The following is a 23,843-nucleotide window of genomic DNA, read 5'->3' on the forward strand; positions in this document are numbered from 1 at the left end:
GTGTAGTGACGTAGGCAGTGACGCCTGAATGTTGTGTCTGTGGGGAAGATGGCGGACTCAGTAGCGGCGGGGCTTGGAGACGAAAATGAGACTGAAAATGAGGATAAGGAGAAGGAAAAACGACTCTTCAGCGGCGTCAAAAAGGTGGAGAAGCAAGCCGCTGCGTCAGACGTTACAGAAACTCTGGGGTTTTACGAGAGGAAGGCGAAATGCAAAGAGAGAAAGAGCAATGTGTCAGGTAAGAGTGACAGACAGCGGCTCTGTGCGCTAAACACACGTTATTTTCAACCTAGTGAGCTGTCTACATAGACTGTATGTATCAGCAAGCATCATAAGCACGTCACAAAGATCTAGGTAAGCAATGTTTGATTTAAACGTTACAACGCGCAAAATACTGTCTATGTGGGAAGCTATTTTGAACCTGCTACACACAACAGCCACAACCACAATGCATCGCATCTATCTAACGTTACTGTCTGCAGCATTATCAGTTACTAAAGTTTGTTTACCTTTAACAAGATCAGATAGTTCGACATCCATTTGTTTATTTAAGGTACCGCAATTACCAGTGTTGCTCATGTGACACATTCAGCCTCTTGCATAATGAGACTAACTTAACTTTAGAAGCACAAGGATCAAGACAGCTGATCAGATGTGTATAGATCTGTTTACACGAGGTTGCTTAGGAACAGTAACTCTTAATATTAACATTACTAGTGCAAAATGCCCGTGCAAAATCAGTTTTTAAGTGTGTTTTTAGTAATTGTTGGTTTGGTGTGTTTGAGTGCACATTGTTACAATTACACAGCAAAAGTTCAGTGACATTTTTATTTGTGCATGGTAGAAAGCACACAGTGAACTCCGAGAAAACGCTATGCTTGAGCAAACAGTTTGTGAATAGGCTACTACAAATGATGCCCGTGAAAGAGACTGTGAACACATTGAATAGGATATGTTTAGTTGGTGAATAGCATTTACACAGTAGCGATAACGTTAAGCGCACCAGAATTAAATATAATATTCAGAAGTAAACAGCATAGTTGACTTACAGATTCAGTTTACATCCACAAATGAATAAGCGCGTTGATTCAGGGAGTGCAAAGTGCCCGTGCAAAATCAGTTTTTGTGAGCTGATCGCTGAACAAAAAAGTTCAGGAGATATTTCTTAGCGATGGCTGATTTCAACAGTTTCAATATGATACAAAATAACTTTTATATTGATTCAATGGATTAATTGCATTTTGGAAAAAAAAGTGTCATGAATTTATTGCATTTTTGGGGAAAAATAATCCGTTTTTATAATAGATCTTTGAAAATCAAAATCTGGATTTGAAACCAAACTCTAATATTCAGGAGTAAACAGTGTAGCTGACTGAGTGTTTATGTCAGAATGTTTATTTTTAAACCACAACCTTCTTGGGGCTTCTTTGACCGATACAACCCTCTAATGTCAGAATGTTTATTTTTAAACCACAACCTTCTAAAAATGATATATTTAACGATATCTTTTGCATTTCTCATCCAAACAACGGCAAACTTGGCACTGCACTTAGACGCAAGACGCAATTTCACAAACCGCGTGAGTGTTCAGCGGTGCTGCGTCTTCTCTCTCTCTCTCAACATGCGCTGGACAAGGCAAGCGTCGAAACTACACATTCGCGTTTAGGAGTCGGGACATGATGGAATTGTCACTTGTACAATCGGACCAGCATTGCATCGTAACTAAAGTTGATCATTTTCACTTCTTTTTAAGTTTTATCAGTTTAAACATTCAAGCTGAGAGAGTTTATGGCATCGGGAGGGGCGGATGTGCGCGTGCGCGCGTCATTCAGAACAAAAGACAAAATAAGAGCGTTCTTTCAAAACAGAACATGGCAAAATAATCGTTTTTACTCGATTATACTATTTTGGTGATCGTTGGGAGCAAAAATCGAAATCGAAATTCAATTAATTGCACAGCCCTATTGCGATGGGATATGGGTAAGGTTTGGGACAGGTTTGGTGGTGTGGTAAGGTTTAGGTGGGTTAAGGTGTAAGGGAAGGGTCAACATTGTAATAGATGTAACTACAGAAATTAATTACAAATACATGCACATATTTTTAAAAATATAGCCTAAACTATGTAAAATACATGTATCTAGGCTACACAATAAGTGCTATTATACTACATAGTAGTATATAGACCATTTAAAGTGGGTCCGAACTGTTATCTCCCTGCCTGGAAAATTCATGGAAATGAATAAGGAAATTAATTGCTTCATGTTCATAAAATAAAACAGTCTTTATATAGTTATCATCAATGCTGGGATTTTAGTGTGGATGTTTGTTTAGGCTATGTAAGAAGCAAGGATAATGCTACTAGAATTGCAGAGGCTTTTGTGGGCGTTTGTGAGTTGATGCTAATAATTAATTATAAATAGTATAAAAATGATCAAAATAACACTAGCCTAATTTTTTTCATTCCTAATTGTATTTGTTATCTGCAAACATCAGACACAGAAACTGAACTTGTGAATGCATTGTTAAATGACTAAAATTAACTTAAAATCTTACTTCAAGTAAATATTTTTGCAGCAATGTTTGTCTTACAAAAAAGTTTTGGGAATCCCTGAGTTGGAACAGAACACATGAAGCCAAAGTTAATCCAAACAAACTCCTCAACCTTTTAAATGGATGAAACCGAGGGCATCTTTTCAGTGCTTTTGTTTTAGAAAGCTTTTAGAGGTTGTGTCATAAATGGATGACAGGTGTTTGTTGGATGATAAATGTACTTATTTTATCATGCAACTTATAAGACACTTACACACAGATGAGAATCTGGTATCTATCTGGCTCTCTCTCATTCTTTCTCTCCACTCTGTTTGTTTTCCCATTCACTGTGTTCATCCTCAAGTTTATCCTTCTCTATTACCGTTAAAAATAGAAAGTACTGTGTGTGTTGGCAACAGAACACATTTGCAATGTGTGCCGTTCAACTCAGGACGCTTTCTTGCCCTTATCACAACACGTTTGGCCTTAGGTCAACATAAACATGCACTAAAAACAGTCCAGGACTTTCTGTTCCACTTAAATTGAACTTTTATGTCACTGATCTGCTCTGCTGTAAGTGTGAGAACCACCATCACACAGCAACTGTGTCAACAATGTTCCTGATTAAATCACGAAACCTTTACTGCTGTGATATGAAAACATAATACAAAGAAAAGTCGCTTAGTGTGGCTTTGTTTGAATATTGCTTAAATTTACTATTTAAGTCTGTGTACGATTCTGGATGAATTGAGAATCACATTTTTTCTCTATTTTTGTTTAAAGTAGAGATCATGATTCTCCCATTATTCTGAATAGACAGCTTAACAAAAAACTATGTAATTTACTAGACATTCAGACAAAATGTGAATTGGAGCATTCTATTTAAAACAAAATTCAGTTAAAAAAAAAATCGGTTTGAATGAATGATTCACTGACTCTCTTATTAAGACTTCACTTGTTTTATTACTGGATGAATCAGCGTTTTTGAACAAATCTTTTAAATGAAGAATTCAATGAATTGTTAAGTCACTTGTCACGTTGTCCGTTCCCAACAACATTTCCGGTTGACGAATGCGCATGCGTCGCGTCTGAACGCGTTGTTGTCTTTGGAGCTCCATCGATTTGATTTATAATTCTTGATTTTTCTCTTTAAACTCACTTACAACGAACATTTTCTACTTTTCCTCACTGAGAAGCACTGCTGCTCAAACCTCAGTTACAACGCGGACTGTTGAGCAGACGCGTCTCAACTCTATTAGTGATCCAACGCCGGATACTCTTATAGGTTACTCCTGTGGATCACGGCTGAACGCGTTTTCTCCACACTCACTTACAAACAAACAAACATTTTTTCGCCTATCGTGCGTCTACTCTACACCTGTACCACTAAAAAGACGGATTATATCCAAGACTTAAGTCATAAATTAGTATTAATATTGATAGCATCACTGGTAGCGTCGTTGCTAACTTACCGTCTATCTGTTAAAATGGCGAATATATCAGATGTAAGTAGTCTACCTTTTGGTGCAGGTTTGGACACATTTGAGCTTCACACACTGCAGTCTGAGCTGGAAGCTGTTGAGAAACAGATCCACGACCTTTTAGTGAGACAAGCCGAGCTGATAGACCGGCGTTTAGCTCTTGAAACATCACGCGCCGATGCACACGAATCAGTGATTAACGTTACTAACCCGCTAACTCCGATCTCGTCTACTCCGTGCGTTTCTCAACATCGGTCCCGTGCGCCGAGGTCGCGATCAGCCATGGTCTCGTTCACTCCGGCTCCAACACGCCACCACGAAGCCTGGATGGTTCCGCAGCGGAAGACGCGAGTCAGGTCTAGACCAAGAAGACTCTCTCCGACCCTCCCGGTTTTCGAGATATCCACCCAAAACCGCTTCTCCCCTCTTCGCGAAACAGAACGCGATGCTGTGATCATCGGCGATTCCATCGTTCGGCACGTACACGCTACGTTAGGTAAAAGTAAGGTGCACAGTCACTGCTTTCCTGCTGCTCGTGTTTCTGAAATCGCTGCACGCGTTCCCGAGATTCTGAACGGTGACAAGCGCATCGGTACTGTGGTCCTGCACGCGGGAGTGAACGACATCAGGCTGCGCCAGACGGAGGTTCTGAAGAAAGACTTCAGGAATCTGATCGATACGGTACGCAGCTTCAGGACCGCTTCCCACGTACCGACTAGGACGAGAAAAGTTTAGTAGATTATTCGCGCTAAATTAATGGTTAATGTCATGGTGCAATGAGCAGAAACTGCTCTTTGTAAATAATTGGAATCTGTTTTGGGAGCGTCCTAGGCTTTTCCGTGCTGATGGCTTACACCCAAGCAGATTCGGAGCGGATCTTCTGTCGGATAACATCTCCAAAATGTTAAATACCTTTTGACTAGTAACCAAAAGTCCAAATTATAGTCTCTGCTGCACCAATTTAACTGATATAAATACTAGTGTAGAACATTGCATAGAAACTGTGTCTATTCCTCGTTTAATGAGATCAAATAATAAATTTACTGCAGGATCTAGGAAAATCTAATTGTTATTAAAACAGAAAATGTTGCTATTAGTAAACAAAAACAATTTCTAAAGCTAGGTCTTCTAAACATTAGATCACTCACACCTAAGGCAGTTATTGTAAATGAAATAGTCACAGATAATAGCTTCGATGTACTTTGCCTTACTGAAACCTGGCTTAAACCAAATGATTATTTCGGTCTAAATGAGTCTACCCCAGCAGGATACTCCTATAAGCACGAACCCCGTCTGATTGGTCGTGGCGGCGGTGTTGTAACAATCTATAGAGATATTCTCAATGTTACTCAGAAAACAGGTTATAAGTTTATTTCGTTTGAAGTACTTGCACTAAATGTTACGCTCTTAGATGTTAGAAAAACTTTCCTATTATCTCTAGCCTTGGCTACCGTATATAGACCGCCTGGGCCTTACGCTGATTTCCTAAAAGAGTTTGCAGATTTTCTCTCAGACCTATTAGTCAATGCCGATAAAGCATTAATTGTTGGAGATTTTAACATACACGTAGATACAGATACAGATTTACAGATTTATTAAACTCCTTTGGGGTCAAGCAAAACGTTACCGGACCAACTCATCGTTTTAATCATACACTCGATTTAATTATATCACATGGAACCGATCCAACCGATATAGATATCATTCCACAAAGTGATGATGTCACTGACCATTACATGGTAACTTGCATATTACGTACTCCTGTAATATATCATGCTGCGCCGCGTTATCGATCAGGCGGAACAATCCTTCCATCCACTATAGATAATTTTTCAAATTGCTTATCTGATCTGTCTCAGCTGCTCAGTGAACCCAAACAAACAGATGAACTAGAGGAATTAACTAGCACTATGAGCACCATTCTCTCTGGAAAATTGGATATTGTTGCACCCATTAGATTAAAAAAGGTCAGAGAGAAAAGTAAAGCACCATGGTACAACAATACTACGCATGTTCTAAAGAGAGAAACACGTCATTTAGAGCGTAAATGGAAACAAACCAATTTAGATGTCTTTAGAATCGCTTGGAAAGACAGTATGTCACGTTATAAAAAGGCCCTAAAAGCGGCCAGGGCTGAGCACCTCCGCAAACTAATAGAAAACAACCAAAACAATCCTAGGTTTTTATTTACCACCGTGGCTAGACTAACAAATAAACAGATGTCACCTGAACAAAATATTCCGTTACAGTTTAGTAGTAATGATTTCATGAAGTTCTTCACTGAGAAAATAGAAAACATCAGAACCACAATTGTAAACGTTCAGTCCTCAATCGCGCCTTATAATTCAGCCTCAATTATCACGACGCAAGAACAATTACAGTGCTTTACAACTATAGAACAAAAAGAGTTAAATAAACTTATCACTTCATCTAAAACAACAACATGTTTATTAGATCCTATACCAACTAAACTACTGAAAGAAGTGTTACCTATAGTGGAAGAGCCTCTCCTCAATATTATTAACTCATCTTTATCTTTAGGTCATGTTCCAAGAACATTTAAACTGGCAGTTATAAAACCTCTCATTAAGAAACCACAATTAGACCCGCATGATCTAGCAAATTATAGACCCATTTCAAATCTTCCTTTTATGTCTAAAATACTAGAAAAAGTGGTGTCCGCTCAACTGGGCTCTTTCTTGCAAGAAAATGACATCTATGAAAAGTTTCAGTCTGGATTCAGACCGCATCATAGCACTGAAACTGCGCTCGTTAAAATGACAAATGATTTACTTTTAGCATCTGACCAAGGCTGTATCTCAATACTAGTTTTACTTGATCTTAGTGCTGCGTTCGATACTATAGATCACACAATACTCTTAGATCGACTACAAAATTATACTGGTGTTCAAGGACAAGCATTAAGTTGGTTCAGATCATACTTATCTGACCGCTACCAATTTGTCTATTTAAATGGAGAAAAATCGATCATAACTCCAGTAAACTATGGAGTGCCGCAGGGATCTGTGTTAGGCCCTCTGTTATTCTCAATATATATGCTGCCACTTGGAAATATTATAAGGAAACATGGAATTAGTTTCCATTGTTATGCTGATGACACTCAAATCTATATTTCATCACGGCCAGATGAAAACGCTAAATTATCCAAACTGACAGAGTGTGTTAAAGATATAAAAGATTGGATGACGCGCAATTTTCTTTTATTAAATCCAGACAAGACAGAGGTACTAATCATCGGTTCAAAAAACCGCCCACAAAACCTCTCACACTACAACTTTAACATAGTAGGATGTCCTGTTACTTTATCCTCTACATTAAAAGACCTGGGTGTTATACTAGACTGCAACCTGTCTTTTGAAAATCATATTTCATATGTTACAAGAACAGCCTTTTTCCACCTTAGAAACATTGCTAAGCTACGTAACATGCTATCAGTTTCTGATGCAGAAAAATTAGTTCATGCATTCATGACCTCGAGACTAGATTACTGTAATGCTTTGTTGGCCGGTTGTCCTGCGTCCTCATTAAACAAGCTACAGTTGGTCCAAAATGCCGCCGCTAGAGTTCTTACTAGATCAAGAAAATATGATCATATAACACCAATTCTGTCGTCTCTACATTGGTTACCTATAAAGTTCCGTATTAATTACAAGGTATTGCTACTGACTTATAAAGCCCTAAATGGCTTAGCTCCAGTCTATTTAACGGATCTTCTATCGCCCTATAATCCATCGCGCTCTTTAAGATCACTAAATTCAAGGCTTTTGGTCATACCTAGGATATCCAGATCCACCAAAGGAGGGAGAGCATTTTCACATTTAGCTCCAAAACTCTGGAATAGTCTTCCTGATACTGTTTGTTGCTCAGACTCGCTCTCCCAGTTTAAAACTAGATTAAAGACGCATCTCTTCAGCCAGGCATTCATATAATACTTTTAATCTTACAGTTAAATCCGACCTCTAGTTCATAAACGCCAGAGGAGAACTGGCCCCCGACTGAGCCTGGGTTCTCCCAAGGTTTTTTTTTTTTCTCCATTAGGTCACCTGATGGAGTTTTTCGGTTCCTTGCCACTGTTGCCTTTGGCTTGCTCAGTTGGGGATATTTGGGGATATTTAATTTAATTAATCAATCAACAATACTATTGATCAGCATTACCAAACGTGGACGTTTTCCACTAGAAACAAGCATTGATGTATTATTTTAATTTAATACTGTGAAGCTGCTTTGATACAATCTGTATTGTGAAAAGCGCTATATAAATAAACTTGACTTGACCACCTACTGGTGTAACAATGTAATCGATACAATCTTGTAAATTCAAGTTTTTGTTTTTTTATCGCTACCATAGACATCAGTTAGGTCCGGACTATCGGATAAGATTGCATGGGTGTTTTCACAATCCTTTAACGATTTAATCGTGCAGCTCCACATATGGAAAATCTAGGATTTAAATTTTAAGAGTTTTTAAAAATGTAAAACAAAGAATCATTATGCACAAAAATGAAATACTCGAAGGGCTTATTGGTCATTTTTTGCATCCAACTTTTTGTTTTGTTTTGTTTTGTTGTTTTAACTTTTCAGCATTATTACAGGTTGTTAAAAACAATTGTCATTAAATACACTGAATTATTTTGCTGTTGCAATGCAAACAACATCACTACTATATAAGACCCACAATCCACAACCCACAAAGTTTTAAAGAAATAATGTATTTGCAAATAAAATTGTAAAATAAATGATGACATTAATTTTAATTAGTAAATGATCTAATATGATCTAAAATCCTAAATTGGAAAACAAAATCCAATACTGGAAAACTAAATTCTAAAATCATAACGGCATTTTCACAAGTGGACTATTTTTTTGTAATGGTACATATTTGAGAGAGATGGAGAGATGCTGGTGCACTTGTTTATTCATCCTCCTTTCACACACACAGGAACATTTTGAGCTTCCATCCTCTGCACTTCTCTGTGTATAGTATAGTGCTAAATAATGAGGAAAATGGTTTCATTGTGCTGGATGCTTGTGACTACACATTCATGTGTGTGTTTACTTGTATGTCTGTGTGCAGATCTCTCTCTGGTGAGGTTTATTAGTGCTGAGTTGACTAGAGGATATTTTCTGGAACACAATGAGGCCAAATACACCGAGCGGAGAGAGAAGGTTTACACCTGCCTGCGTATTCCAAAAGAACTGGAGAAGGTACCAAACAAATCGGCACAAAATCACACAATCCATACTCAATGAAATAACTATTCAGTACAATATCATTCATCACACTGTGCGTTGTTTTATTTATCTGCCAACCAAAAGAATTAAAACCATAATGATATATTAGAATGAAATAATATTATTAATGTTAGAATATGTTCCTAACACTCCCCTCATCTGAAAACAGATGTGTCCCAAACTCACTCCCTTGGTGGTTGTTATGTCATGTTGATTGCTTCTCAGTGTTTACATTTATGTTTTTTTTTATGTGTAGAAACAAATAAATGGCTTAATTAAATTAAACATTTAATTCAATTCATTATTTACTCTTGTCTTATTTATAAAAATAGTTCATTATAAATATAATGTAGTTTTTTAATTGTTTATTAAAACATAATAATGTATTATATTTTGTAAATAGATTTTTATTATAAAAATAATGTATTTTCTAAATTTGTACATAAATATACAAATAAATGGTAATACTTTACAATAGGGTTTTATTGGTTATTAACATAAGTTAACTACATTAGTTAACATGAACTATTAATGAACTGCACTTCTACAGCATTTATTAATCTTTGCTAATGTTAATTTCAGCATTTACAAATACATTATTAAAATCAAAGTTGTAGCCTATTTGTGAAGTAACATGAACAAACAATCAACAGCTGTATTTTTATTAACTAACATTTACAAAGTTTAACAAATGTATTGCTCATGGTTAGTTAAAGTTAACAAATTAAACCTTAGTTTAAAGTGTTACCAAATAAATATTTTAAACATTATTCAAGAAATTGTTTTTTCAAATTGAAGGAACGGATCAGTCATGTGACATTTTTGTCAAACCTGACATGATGCATTTAAAGTTCTTTTCATTGCACAAAGCTATCAAATAGCTACAAGAATATTTGCAATAAGCGCACAAGTTTTATCTACTACTTTAATGAAATTTATGGTGCTTTTTTGTCATTTTGGAGTTTGACAGACTGAGCCTTTGAAGTAAGTTATACCATTCAGGACTATCACTGATCTCTCTCTCTCTCTCTCTCTCTCTGTCTCTCTCTGTAGCTGATGATCTTTGGGTTTTTCCTGTGTCTGGATGTGTTTCTGTACGTGTTCACTCTGCTGCCCCTCAGAGTGCTTCTGGCCCTGATCAGACTGCTGACACTGCCCTGCTGTGGCCTCAGGTAATACACACACTGTACTCAGGATATGCTCAGAGCAATGTTCCCATAAGTAGGACTGTAATACGATTCTGATAAACCAACAGGTTGAAACATCTGAGCTCTCTACTTTTTTCTTTCACAGTGTTATTACAGACACACATACAACTACACACACTTAAACCCAAAATGATTGTGCATATATTCTTCTGCCTGCAGACCTAGTATATGTCCCTACTGCAAAAAGAGCAGGTATGCAGAAAAAATGACTGCAGCTGCTTTAAGCACACACACCCGTGCTGGTATGATTGTAGCGGCTGTGTTCAAACACACATTCATACACACACACACACACACACACTCTCTTTCACTCGCTTCCGTTACCATAGCTGTCTAATTTTGCACTGTTGTGCTTTGATTTCACACTGGAATACTAAAATCAGCTGGGATCATTCTCAGAACCGCCATGTTGTTCTTTCTGTCTTTAGGGTGTACTTGCATGATCAGTCATAGGATGGCAGTGTGATCACAGTAAACAAGCAAAGCTCTGATAAAGGAGAAACAAATGATTAATGCAATAAATTAATGTAATATGTTATTATTAGGGTTGTAAAATGCATCTGATGATGGAAATTCAGTGCATGTATTACGTACAATTAATTTCTTAAAATATAATTGGGCAAAGCCTATTATGTGTAAAGGAATGAAGATTCTATTTACAGTAAATGTAAATAGTTGTATATAATGTTAGCACCCCAGTGTAAATACTAACAATGTGCATTTTATCTAGAAACAAACTTTTATAATAGTATATCAATATGCATTGCCGTTTGAGGTTTTGGGGATTTTTTGTATGTCCTTGAAAGATGTCTCTTATGTTCACCAACGATGCATTTATTTGATCAAAAATACAGTTATTTGAAATAACAGTTTTCTATTTGAATATATTTTAAAATGTAATTTTTCCTGTGATGGCAAAGCTGTATTTTCAGTAGGCATTACTCCAGTCTTAACGTGATCCTTAAGAAATCTTGCTGATTTGGTGCTCAAGAAACATTTCTTATTATTTATCAGTGTTTTATTGATTCATACTTTTGTGGAAACCATGACAATAGAACATTTTTAATCTTTTGTAACATTATTAATTCATTTACTGTCATTTTTGATCAGTTTAAAGTGTCCTGGTTGAATAAAATAATTAATTTGTTCAAAAACAAAAACTCTTACTAACCCCAAACATTTGAACGGTAGTCGTATGTACTATTATAATGCTGTAATAGTAACACAGCATTTGCATTTTTTAAAAGCTCGGGTTATTTACACAAAAAATGCTGTAACTGCCTGGTACTTTGACGTCATCAAATTTGTATTATTGATGTGCATAATCCTGTTCTATGTGCCAGTGCAGGTGCCGTTTACATCTGCAGCAAATAGTCACTTAACTAATACAATTCTTGAGCATGTGAAAGTAAAACTTGTTATATTGTTCTTGTCAGTATTAAATCCACTACAGTGGATTCCTATTTCCTACCATTAGACTTTCTAATTACATTTTATGATTTAAGCATATTTATATAAATAATTATGAGTCACACTGAAACAATCAGTCATGAATTGTGACAAGTTTCATATTTAATGGGATAGTTCACCCAAAAATCTTTTAGTTCACCCTAGTCATTATTTACTCACCCTCAATTTGTTCCATACCAGTATGAATTTCTTTCTTCTGCTGAACACAAAAGAAGGTATTTTGAATAATTTCGGTAGCCAAACAGTTGATGTACCCCATTGACTTCCATAGTAGGAAAATAAAAATAGTGCTAGTTCCCAACGTTCTTCAAATATTTTCTTTTGTTTTCAGCAGAAGAGAGAAATTCATACAGGTTTGGAACAACTTGAGGATGAGTAAATGATGACAGAATTTGAATTTTTGGGGAAACCATCCCTTTAATGATGCATCGGGTCATTTAGTAAAACTCATAATGGAATTTTTGTTACAGCAAATATTTACATTTTGTTAATATTTAAATTACAGTTAAATTAGCTCAGTTTAAAGTGAAAATTAATAAATTAAATAATTTAATGAAAAAAATGACTAATTTTTATTTTATTTTTGTAAATATTTATTTTTGGCGTTTTTGCCTTTTATTAGGATATGATTAAAATACGAAATATTTTAATGCTGTGTTTTAGAATAATATTAATAATGTTTGGGTACGTTTACACTGCTGATCTTCCCCCAGCACAATTCATGTGTTGTAAAATCTTTAGCATGACGCATGAACCACTGAGAGTGTGACTCGTGATCACTAACCCAGTGGCTGTGTGTGTGTGTGGAAGATCTTACCAACAGAAGAACTGCTTTGTGATTATAATCAGCTACTCTTCCATTAGGTAATTCCAGATGTCTATGGAACCAATTTAACCAGAAAATGTTTTGTCTTGTCTATGCGTGTGTGTGTGCAGTGGATCTCGTATCTTGCAGCCCGCTCAGGTGTGTGATGTTCTGAAGGGTTTTATCATGGTTCTGTGTTATTTCATGATGCATTATGTGGATTATTCCATGATGTACCACCTGATCCGGGGTCAGTCTGTCATAAAACTCTACATCATCTACAACATGCTGGAGGTACAGTATCACAACACTCACATTTGTTACAATTATATTAACAGTAGTAGGTGAATTGACACACTCTGTGTTTCTCCTTTAGGTGGCAGATCGCTTGTTTTCGTCTTTCGGTCAGGATATTTTGGATGCTTTGTACTGGACTGCCACTGAACCAAAAGAGAGAAAGAGAGCTCATATAGGAGTCATCCCACATTTCTTCATGGCTGTTCTCTACGTCTGTATCCTTCACACCAGCTTTGTTTTAAATGTCACATAGTCATATTTGGATATAATGACAATTTTATGTAGATTTGAATAAATTCTCAAACTCTGCTATTTAATATATAGTGTGTAATAGTAAAATTAATTGTAAAAATGAATACAAAAATACAGAACTAACAAGTTAGTAATTACAGCTACAGTTTCAAGTTCTGTACGAAATATATTTGAAGTCCCCCTATAAAAATTCTTCATATAGCTTGAATGTAACTACACCCTTGCCTCATTTAGTATAAGTGATTCTATGAATATGCAAATTAGCCTCCACTCACTCACACCAGCTCAGAGATCCACTCGTTGATGATCACACCTTGGTGTGATTGGTTACAAGGTAGTTTGTGACGTCAGAAACACCAGCGATTTCAAACTGCGTTTATGAGACTGTCTTTGGTTCACTGCAGTTTTAAGGAGAAAATACTCAGCAATGATGTTGACTTATGAATTTACACATGGTTTGTCTTAAAGCACATTAAAAACACCACATAAACATAAACAACATTAAAAGCTTGATTTTCACCACAGGGTGTCTTTAACTACACTGAAACTGCTCAGTTGTATTTTTATGAATTTTTATGATTTAATTTAAATCAAGTTTTGTGTCACAGTTGTCATATTGCAATCTGTCATAAGTTATAACTTTCCTTAATTAATAATGCAGTCCTACATGCCATTCTAATTATGGTTCAGGCCACCACACTGAACGTGGCTTTCAATTCGCATAACAAGTCACTGCTCACCATCATGATGTCTAATAATGTGAGTGCGTGCACAGTTAGTTTGTTAAATTAAATACACTACATATGACTTTAGTCTCTACATTTGTCTCTGTATATTACATTATACAGCAGCACATACTTTTGCACCTTCTTTTGTAGGGTTTATATTAATGTATGTTTTTCTTTGTGTAGTTTGTTGAGATCAAAGGAAGTGTATTCAAGAAATTTGAGAAAAACAACCTCTTCCAGATGTCCAATAGTGGTAGGTCCATGTAAATAAAGTCTTCTCAAACTGTCACTGATGAATTGTCTCAGTGTTCCTATCTGTCTTTCTCATTACAGACATTAAAGAAAGATTTACAAACTACACACTCTTACTAATCGTCTGTCTCAGAAACATGGAGCAGTTCTCCTGGAATCCAGGTATCCAGTTAACAACTGACACATCTCAGAATTTGTGTATATGCAATATTGATGTGTGTATTAATCATTGATTATTGTTCATAGATCACCTATGGGTGTTGTTTCCTGATGTTTGTATGGTAATCGCCTCAGAGATTGCAGTGGACGTTGTCAAACATGCCTTCATCACCAAGTTTAATGACATCACAGCAGATGTGAGTTCAAATTATTGTTGCACTGTATATCAGGCTTAAATTACTGGCAGCGCCAAAGTATTCCTTAGACGGTCATCATAAAATATATTACATGTTAGACATATTACAAATACATATATAAACATAAAAACATATATTAATAAAATATGCTGATGTGCTTGTTATCCTGGCAAAAGATTAAAAGGTTAATTAATTTGGCATTAGTGAAATATACATTTTTAATATTTTTTTTTTTTTATATCAGGCTTAAATTACTGGCAGCGCCAAAGTATTCCTTAGACGGTCATCATAAAATATATTACATGTTAGACATATTACAAATACATATATAAACATAAAAACATATTAATAAAATATGCTGATGTGCTTGTTATCCTGGCAAAAGATTAAAAGGTTAATTAATTTGGCATTAGTGAAATATACATTTTAATATTTTTTTTACCAAAATAACAAATCTATAATCATTTTGTAGTATAGTTAATATTCAAATATAATAATAATTATGGAATTGTGTAATGTTAAATACAAATAAATAATATAATATTTAATAACAAACCCTAAAAGCAATACATACCACTTTCTGTCAGAGCTAAAAGATTTGCATTCATACAACATGAGTTGGTCTTGTATCATCATACTAATTGATATCATGATACTTCTGCTGGTATCATGTTGTTGTGGTTGTGATTAAAGGGATCATTTTCAATTTTGGGTAAATTCTGCCATTAAGATTTTGAGAAGACAGTAGTTTAAATATGAAACACTATAGGTAGATTATATGAACATTGGATCACCTACAAGTGAACTACAGTAACTTGGAAGTAGGTCTTAGTGCAAAGAGAAGGGTTTTTTTGAGGGTGACTTAACGCTACTGAAATGACAATGCACTAATACATGTATCCATCTAACTTTTATCTAGAATAAACTAAAGAAAAACAGAACATGAGAACTGTGACATGACCTAATTAAGTCAAAGGGTTTCCTTATGCACATATTCTAGACTGTTCCTTCTTGTCTAAAAAACAAAAACCTCTGTCTCAGTCAAGAAGAAGCCTTTACAAAGAGATACAGGTTTCCTTTGGGGGTGTGTCTGAAAATCAGCACCGCTCTCAGTGTCTTGGGTAACCCTGACAGATCCACTGACCCAAATCTATCAGCACACACAGAGCTCAGCGTCTGTCCAGTGTAGAGCCCCTCTGCTGTTGAGATACTCATCAAATGAAGGATCAGTGATACTACAAACTAAACTGTCTCTAAACAAGTGTCTGAAAGAGGAAAAATAGAGGGAACAGATGAACAAAATAGGGGTTAAGCAGGAAAAATACAATGTGGATGGGGGGGGGGGGGGGGGGGCGATATGTAATAACAGAAATAGGAGTGTAGTTACTGGCAGGGATTAGAGACAGATCTGCTTAGTTTAGGCAGGAAGATTAGTGTCACAGCACATACGTGCACACTTTTCTCTCTCTCCTGTACTGTATTTTTCCTAGAGGTGGACACTAGCCAAAATAAACAAGTTGGGATAATTTCCAGTCATTTTACCATATGTGACCCTGGACCACAAAACCAGTCACATGGGTCAATTTTATGAAATTGAGATGTATACATCATCTGAAAGCTGAATACATAAGCTTTCCATTGATGTATGGTTTGTTAGGATAGGACAATATTTGGCCGTGATACAACTATTTGAAAATCTGGAATCTGAGGGTGCAAAACATTCGAAACATTGAGAAAATCGCCTTTAAAGTTGTCGATAATTTATGTTTGCGATTGTGCATTCACTCACAAAAATAAATGTTTTATATATTTACGGTAGGAAATTTACAATATATCTTCATGAAACATGATCTTTACTTAATATCCTAATGATTTTTGGCATAAAAGAAAAATCGATAATTTTGACCCATACAATATATTGTTGGCTATTGCCACAAATATACCCGTGCTACTTGTGACTGGTTTTGTGATCCAGGGTCACATATATTCAGTATACATCTTAATGTTCATGTATTTTTTATTAAATGGCTCAAATTGATTTTTTTTTTTTATCAGAACCAGCATTTCAGCCAAACTCTAATTGTTACCAATTACACAAAAGTTTTTGGAGAAGTTAATACTTTTATTCAGCAAGTTCGCATTAAATTGATCAAAAGTGACATTTATAACGTTACAAAAGATTTCTATTTTAAATAAATGCTGTTCTTTCTAATCAAAAATGTTTCACAATTTCCACAAAAATATTGAGCAGCACAACTGTTTTCAACATTTTTGATAATGAGAAATGTTTCTTGAGCACCAGATCAGCACATTAGATTGAAAATTCAGCTTTGTTGTCATAGAAATAAATAACATTTTAAAACGTATTAAACGTGAATGAACCCTTTGGTTCTCGTACGTCAAGCAAGCATGCTTGAGCGTTGATGAATGTTTATACTAACATTGGTGAACTAACCCTTTAAAAAATCCTTCAAAAGACTCTTGAACTGAGTTATTTGATGGAATCATTCTAATGTGCCTTTTTAGTTTACTGATTTTATATTTGACTTTGTTACTGAATCGCAAGTCATAATTCCTTGTAACTGTGTGTGCGTGCGTGTGTTTGTGCAGGTCTACAGTGAATACAGAGCGAGCTTGGCCTTTGATCTGGTCAGCAGCAGACAGAAAAATGTAAGTGCATGTGCATTTATCATATCAGAGACCCTTTTTAAGCAAGACTGTAATCTTCCGAATGTTTAGCAAAGTATATCAAATTATGTATCAAAGATGATCGATTATTTTAATTGAAAGGAATGACGTTCGTCCAGCTTTATTAATCAAATACTGAAATATATGTGTTTTCCAGGCATACACAGACTACAGTGACAGTGTGTCCAGGAGGATGGGCTTCATTCCTCTTCCTCTTGCTTTACTGGTAACCTGCCTCGTCTTCATTTAATCACAATGCCACATCTGTCACACAGTACAATGTAAAAGCAAGAACATAAATCCTTACAATGTTTGCATTCATTTACAGTTTTTCATTTTGTTGCACAGCTCTTGTTAATATACCTTATTGTGTTGTTTTTATCGACTCTTGTAGACTGCACTGCATTCACTTACACAAGCTGTATTTTTCAATTCTTTGAAAGCCATTAACAGTGAAGGTACTGTGATGTGTAGTAACTGTTATTAGTTATACTCATGTAGTATGTGATTGACAGTTGATCCGGGTGGTGACCAGTTCTGTGAAGATCCAGGGCTCTCTGTCCATTGTATGTGTCGTGCTCTTCTACCTGGGGTATGAGTTCACATTATTTCAGTTCAAAAGTAGTTTTTTTAATCAGTTATATTTTAATAAATATATACATTCATTTTTAATAAATAATATTTTCTTGTTTTAACATTTTCTAAATGTATTCATTTTAATTGAATATATTTTTGGGATCAATATGTCTTTTATTCAGAAGGTATACATTACGTTGATTAAAAAGAACACTAAAGACATTTATAATGTTACAAAATATTTCTATTTCAAATAAATACTGTTCTTCATACTTTCCATGCTTCATTAAGCAGCACAACCATTTCCAACTGTCATAGTAATAATAAATGGTTCTTGAGCACCAAATCGGTATATTAGAAAGATTTCTGGAGGATCATGTGACGTTGAAAACTGGAGTAGTGATGCTGAAAATTCAGCTTTTCCATCATAGGAATAAATTACATATATGAAAATACAAGAAAAATATTTTAAATTGTAATAATATTTGATAACACTTTATTTTACAGTGTCCTTGTTACACGTTACATGTAGTTACTGTTGTAATAACTATAAATTATGCATAATTACATGCAACTAACCCTAAACTAAACCCTAATTATAACCCTATGGTAAGTACATTATTATTGCTCAGTATTTAAATGTTTAATAATTACACTATAACAAGCTCACCTTTAAATAAAGTGTAAACTAATATTTCACAATATTACTGTATTTTTGATCAAATAAAGGCAGGGTCAGACTTTAGTTTAGGGTCCAATTCTCACTATTAAAAAACTATTAACTATGACTTTTGCCTCAATAAACTCTTAATTATTGCTTATTATGCTAATAGTTAGAAAGGTAGTTAAGTGTAGGTATTGGGTAGGATTAAGGGATGTAGAATACGATCATGCAGAATAAGGCATTAATATGTGCTTTATAAGTACTAATAAACAGCTAATATCCTAGTAATATGCATGCTAATAAGCAGCTAGATATAGCAATAGTGAAAATTGGACCCGAAAGGATTTTGTTTCTTTTCAAGAAACGTACTGATCGATCGCACACTTTTGAACAGTAATGAATATAATCCAAATGTTGCATTCTGTGTGTTTCTGTGCGTTTATTCAGAATGATCACCCTGAAGGTGCTGAACAGTATATTGTTATTGGGGAAATCCTGTATGTATGTGAAAGAGGCAAATATGGAGGAGAAGCTGTTTCAAAATCCCCCCTCTGCAACTCCCAGCAGAGTGTCCAGCAGAGCAAACCGGACCAAACACACACGAGAACCACCAGGTAACACAAGAAACCTTGAAAACAGAGAGAAAATAGTTTTTTTTTCTCTGACTAATTGTGTCCCCCTCTGAAGGTGAACCAGCGGAGGAGGGCATGTCTGCATCAGTCACCGCTCAACCCACCCAAAGGGATGAATGCCCCGCCCCTCAGATCCCCACCAGCGAATCAGATCAGTTCCTCACAACACCAGATGAGTCAGAAGATAAAAGCCTTATTCAGGACGATACTGAGCTTACACACAGGGCGCCCAAAAAAGACTTGCTGGAGATTGACCGCTTTACTATCTGCGGTAACCGTATCGACTGACATTAACACGCACCCTCAAGTTTGATGCCAGTTATGCACTGAAATGCCCGCCAGCTTGATTCGTTTGACATTTGAACTTGAGCTCGTTGGAATGGGATGGCGAGAAACTGCAGGATATTTATTAATAAATGATGCACCTAATTTATTTAAGACTTAAACACACTCATTCACAGACAATCATATCAACACACACACACACACACACACATAGTTTTACCCATTTGGAATCCACCCAGTGAAGTTTCAAAGCTTTCAAGAGGTTCAAGATCACCTTTGGACAGCGGGGGAGATCTTGGTCCGGTGGTCACTGTGCTCTTCTTTCATAGAGGATGCCCATGAAGAAAAAGAGGGAAAGGGATGGATTATATTCTAAAATTAGATTACATTTGGTAGGATTAAAAAAACATGAAAATTTGATCTGCAGTGCTCCAAAACAAATGACGAAACTGGGTATAAAACTTCTTGTTCAGTTCTCTTCTTCATCCATGATTTCTGTATTTGGAAGTGTCCCCTCAAATCTACAATCTTAATTTCCATCTAAAGACTTTTTAGTTTGACAAATCCCCATGTTCATTGGCAGTCAATACCGAAGTGTAGTTTTGTAATTGCAGATGTGTTATGCAGGTTTTCTTTGTGTCTTCGAGTGAAAGCAGGAAGCAGTCTAAAACACCTTTTCACATTTTTATTTATTTATATTTTTAAGACCGTTCTTTGAGTTTGAAGACAGGGTTTCCAAAGACAAAAAAAAGTTTTACATCGTTTAAAGTAAGGACCATTTAAAAGGCCATTACGAGGATGTGATACTGTGCTAAAATGCATGTTTGTGATATGCCGATTGATTTACATCGTAGAATAAGTTTGCATCTGAATGAAAGGATCATAGATTAATGCAGTGGTTCTCAATTCCAGTCCTCGTGACCCACTGCTCTGCACATTTTGTATGTCTCCCTTATTTAACACACCTGAACCAGATCATCAGCTCATTAGGAGAGACTCCATGAACTGAACTGAGTGTGTCAGATAAGAGAGGCATACAAAATGTGCAGAGCAGTGGGTCACGAGGACTGGAATTGAGAACCACTGGATTAATGCAAGAGAGTCGCATGGAAACAAAACTGAGTAGCTGGACTAGCATAATGCGATTTGCCAGCTAAAATGAGGAAATTAAATATTTTCCATTTAGGGATGGAAAGTCTGTATCTTATTGTACCAAGAGCAGCAGATTTAATGAACATCATACATTGGTGCTGATGTTGGGAGCAGATGTTACATAGTCAGTTAACAACATTCCAAAAGTCAGAATCTTGACCAAAGTAAAGTTGAATATTGAACCTTTTGCTAATATCTTGAGAGTATTTTGAAGAAAAAAATGCCTCTGTTGGCCCCTAATGTATTTACAGATCTATGAGCTTCAGAAGCCAGTAATGTTAGCGAATAACAATGAGTCAAAGTTTCAATTTCTAATCCAGTGATGAGTGCCCATGATCAGAAATAATGCATGTATAGTGCTTAAAGAACTTATTGGAGTGCATTATCATCACAGAGAATAATTTTTGTTAAACATTTACTTTGCATAACAGACCACACTGTCTTAAAAAAATAGTTTTCATATTCTCTTTCATAATCAGTAGTACTGGAGGTCAGAATTTAAGTTGACTTTTTTTTTGTATTACTTGTATTACAAATGTGTGGCTATAATTGCTTTGCTTTGTAATATGGTGGCATTCAGTCTGACAATTCACACTCAAGTCAGCATGTCGACAGTCATCATGTAAGTCTGTCATATTATGTAAGGTGCTCCGTTTCATTTAGGAAATGTATTAAGCTGAAAATATCAAATATGCCAAGGAATCATTTACTCTCCGTTATCAAACTAACGCAAACACTTTTCATATCATTTTCAGAAGCATTCACTTGACTTAAACTGCCAAAATTAAATCAAAGAGCATTTCTAATTTTTTTAAACATTTGAAACACTGATGTTAGAAATACTTTTTCTTATTTTTTTAAAAGAGAGACCACTATAAGCAACGTTTGGTTTTGTTGTGCTTTTCAATGTAATTACCTATGCATTCCCATGGGTTAAATCACCTTTTGAAATGAGATTGAAGTTTGACTGGATCAGTAATCAAAAGGATGGCTTTGCTTGACTGAACCTTTGTACTACATACTCATATCCATTTATTTGGAAATACTGAAAAAGACAACCATCCAAGTTATTTCCACACTGCTGGACTTCACTACTGTTTTCTCGCTGATCAATATCAGTTTGTTGTTTTCGGTGTGTTTATGTACCCATTTTGGCTTCAGCATAAGTTTCTTGCAAACTTGTGTTTCCTGTAGAAACTGAAGAGGAACGACGATGTCACATCCCTTGAATGGGATGTTTCAGAGACTGAATCGGGGGGAGAAATCAGGGCGTTGTGTTAATTAAAGTTTTGTTGTTTTCTACCTTTGTGGTTGTTAGTCGTTTTTAAAAGTGTTTGTTTAGCATTGAGCCCTAATGGACACTTTCATAAGACACTGAAATAACACTAGACACTGTAACACTGATAAGGTTACAATGCTTATATATCTCATAATGTTTACATATACTGTATACATTTATATAATATACACTATATTAGCCAAAAGTATTGGGCTAATAAATTTCCTCACTACTAAATATTCCACGGACAACTGTTAGAGGTATTATAACAAAGTAGAAGCAATTGGGAACAACAGCAACTCAGCCACGAAGTGGTAGGCCACGTAAAATCACAGAGGGGGGTCAGCGCATGCTGAGGTGCGCAGAAGTCGCCAACTTTCTGCAGAGTCAATAGCTACAGACCTCCAAACTTTGTGTGGCCTTCAGATTAGCTCAAGAACAGTGCGTAGAGCTTCATGGAATGAGTTTCCATGGCCGAGGCAGTTGCATCCAAGCCTTACATCACCAAGTGCAATGCAAAGCGTCGGATGCAGTGGTGTAAAGCACGCCACCACTGGACTCTAGAGCAGTGGAGACGTGTTCTCTGGAGTGACGAATCACGCTTCTCTGTCTGGTAATCTGATGGACGAATCTGGGTTTGGCGGTTGCCAGGAGAACGGTACTTGCCTGACTGCTTTGTGCCAAGTGTAAAGTTTGGTGGAGGGGGGATTATGGTGGAGGGTTGTTTTTCAGCGGTTGGGCTTGGGCCCCTCAGTTCCAGTGAAAGGATCTCTTAACGCTTTGTGGGAACAGTTTTGGGATGGTCCCTTCCTGTTCCAACATGACTGCGCACCAGTGCACACAGCAAGGTCCATAAAGACATGGATGAGCGAGTTTGGTGTGGAGGAACTTGACTGGCCTGCGCAGAGTCCTGACCTCAACAGGACTCTTCCCAGAAGAGTTGAAGCTGTTACAGCTGCAAAGGGTGGGTCAACTCCATATTAAACCCTACGGATTGAGAATGGGATGTCATTAAAGTTCATGTGCATGTAAAGGCAGACGTCCCAAAACTTTTGACAATATATTGTATGTATATATTTCTTTTTTTATGTGGAATTTGAATCCCTTGCATGCTCCACAAAAAGCTAAATCACTCAAACTCAAAGGTACATACAGCTCAAGACATTTTTTGCACCTATTTTAATGGTGTCTATTTGCACAGCCAATCATACCAACAGACTGCTTTCTCATCAAAGCTTTAGTTATAAATCCCCACAGACATTCTGTCTTGAGTGGCGGCAAAAGCGAGAGGTGATGTAGTTGTCAAGGACTGGATTAAATCCAACCTATCCGACCCCAAGCCAAAAATAATCACCTAAAGATTATGTAACTCTAAACTGATCTGTGCTAAAACCATAGAGATCTGAACACTAAACCGATTGAGATTTTGACTTGGAATGTGTGTAAAATTAGATCACAGAATTAATGAATACCACTATGAGGTATATACTGTAAAACTGGATTCAAAATCTCCAATACCTAGGCTGTACAAAATCGTAAAAAAATACAGTGTATTGTTTTAAATATATTTTACATTTTGTATATCTTACATAACAATGTTTCATCAGATATTTAAAATCACTCTTATTTATTCATATCACCTGTACACCTCTTCAGCACATTGCATTATCCCTTGCACATAGGTCGCATGTGTAAATATTTTTTTTCTTTCTCAACCTATGCATTTTTATATTTTATTCTTTAATTTTTAATCATAAAATGATATTTGTACCCAGGTTTAAATTAGATTTTGACTTGTGGACAATACAATTTTGAGAGACTCGTCTCAGGGTGCATATGCCTATTAAATATTAAAATAATAATTTAAAAACGTTTTTTTTAAAAAGTATAACATTTGCAAAGAGATATTTTTTAAAGGCAATAAAACAGTTATATT

General features: G+C 35.9%; 1 protein-coding gene across 4 annotated transcripts; it reads left to right on the forward strand.

Moving 5' to 3' along the window:
* Nucleotides 1-25: 25 nt before the first annotated feature.
* tapt1b (transmembrane anterior posterior transformation 1b) lies at nt 26-21,930 on the forward strand. Of its 4 annotated transcripts, XR_014603915.1 has the most exons (16): nt 30-238; nt 9,106-9,236; nt 10,317-10,435; nt 10,631-10,663; nt 12,878-13,040; nt 13,123-13,258; nt 13,957-14,054; nt 14,207-14,276; nt 14,357-14,437; nt 14,522-14,631; nt 17,242-17,301; nt 17,477-17,545; nt 17,835-17,911; nt 19,007-19,173; nt 19,247-20,923; nt 20,956-21,930. XR_014603915.1 is itself a non-coding variant. In XM_084096187.1 (15 exons), the coding sequence occupies exons 1-15, from the start codon at nt 49-51 to the stop codon at nt 19,477-19,479; spliced, it is 1,737 nt and encodes a 578-aa protein (XP_083952313.1). In that variant the 5' UTR covers nt 30-48; the 3' UTR covers nt 19,480-21,930. The 4 variants fall into 4 exon arrangements, 2 of the variants coding, with proteins under 2 accessions (XP_083952314.1, XP_083952313.1); XR_014603914.1 differs by lacking the exon at nt 10,631-10,663 and having other exon boundaries at nt 26-238; nt 19,247-20,371; nt 20,531-21,930; XM_084096187.1 differs by having other exon boundaries at nt 19,247-21,930.
* Nucleotides 21,931-23,843: the final 1,913 nt, after the last annotated feature.

This window comes from Abramis brama (genome assembly GCF_963993115.1).
Source record: "Abramis brama genome assembly, chromosome: 2".
NCBI classification, from domain to species: domain Eukaryota; kingdom Metazoa; phylum Chordata; class Actinopteri; order Cypriniformes; family Leuciscidae; genus Abramis; species Abramis brama.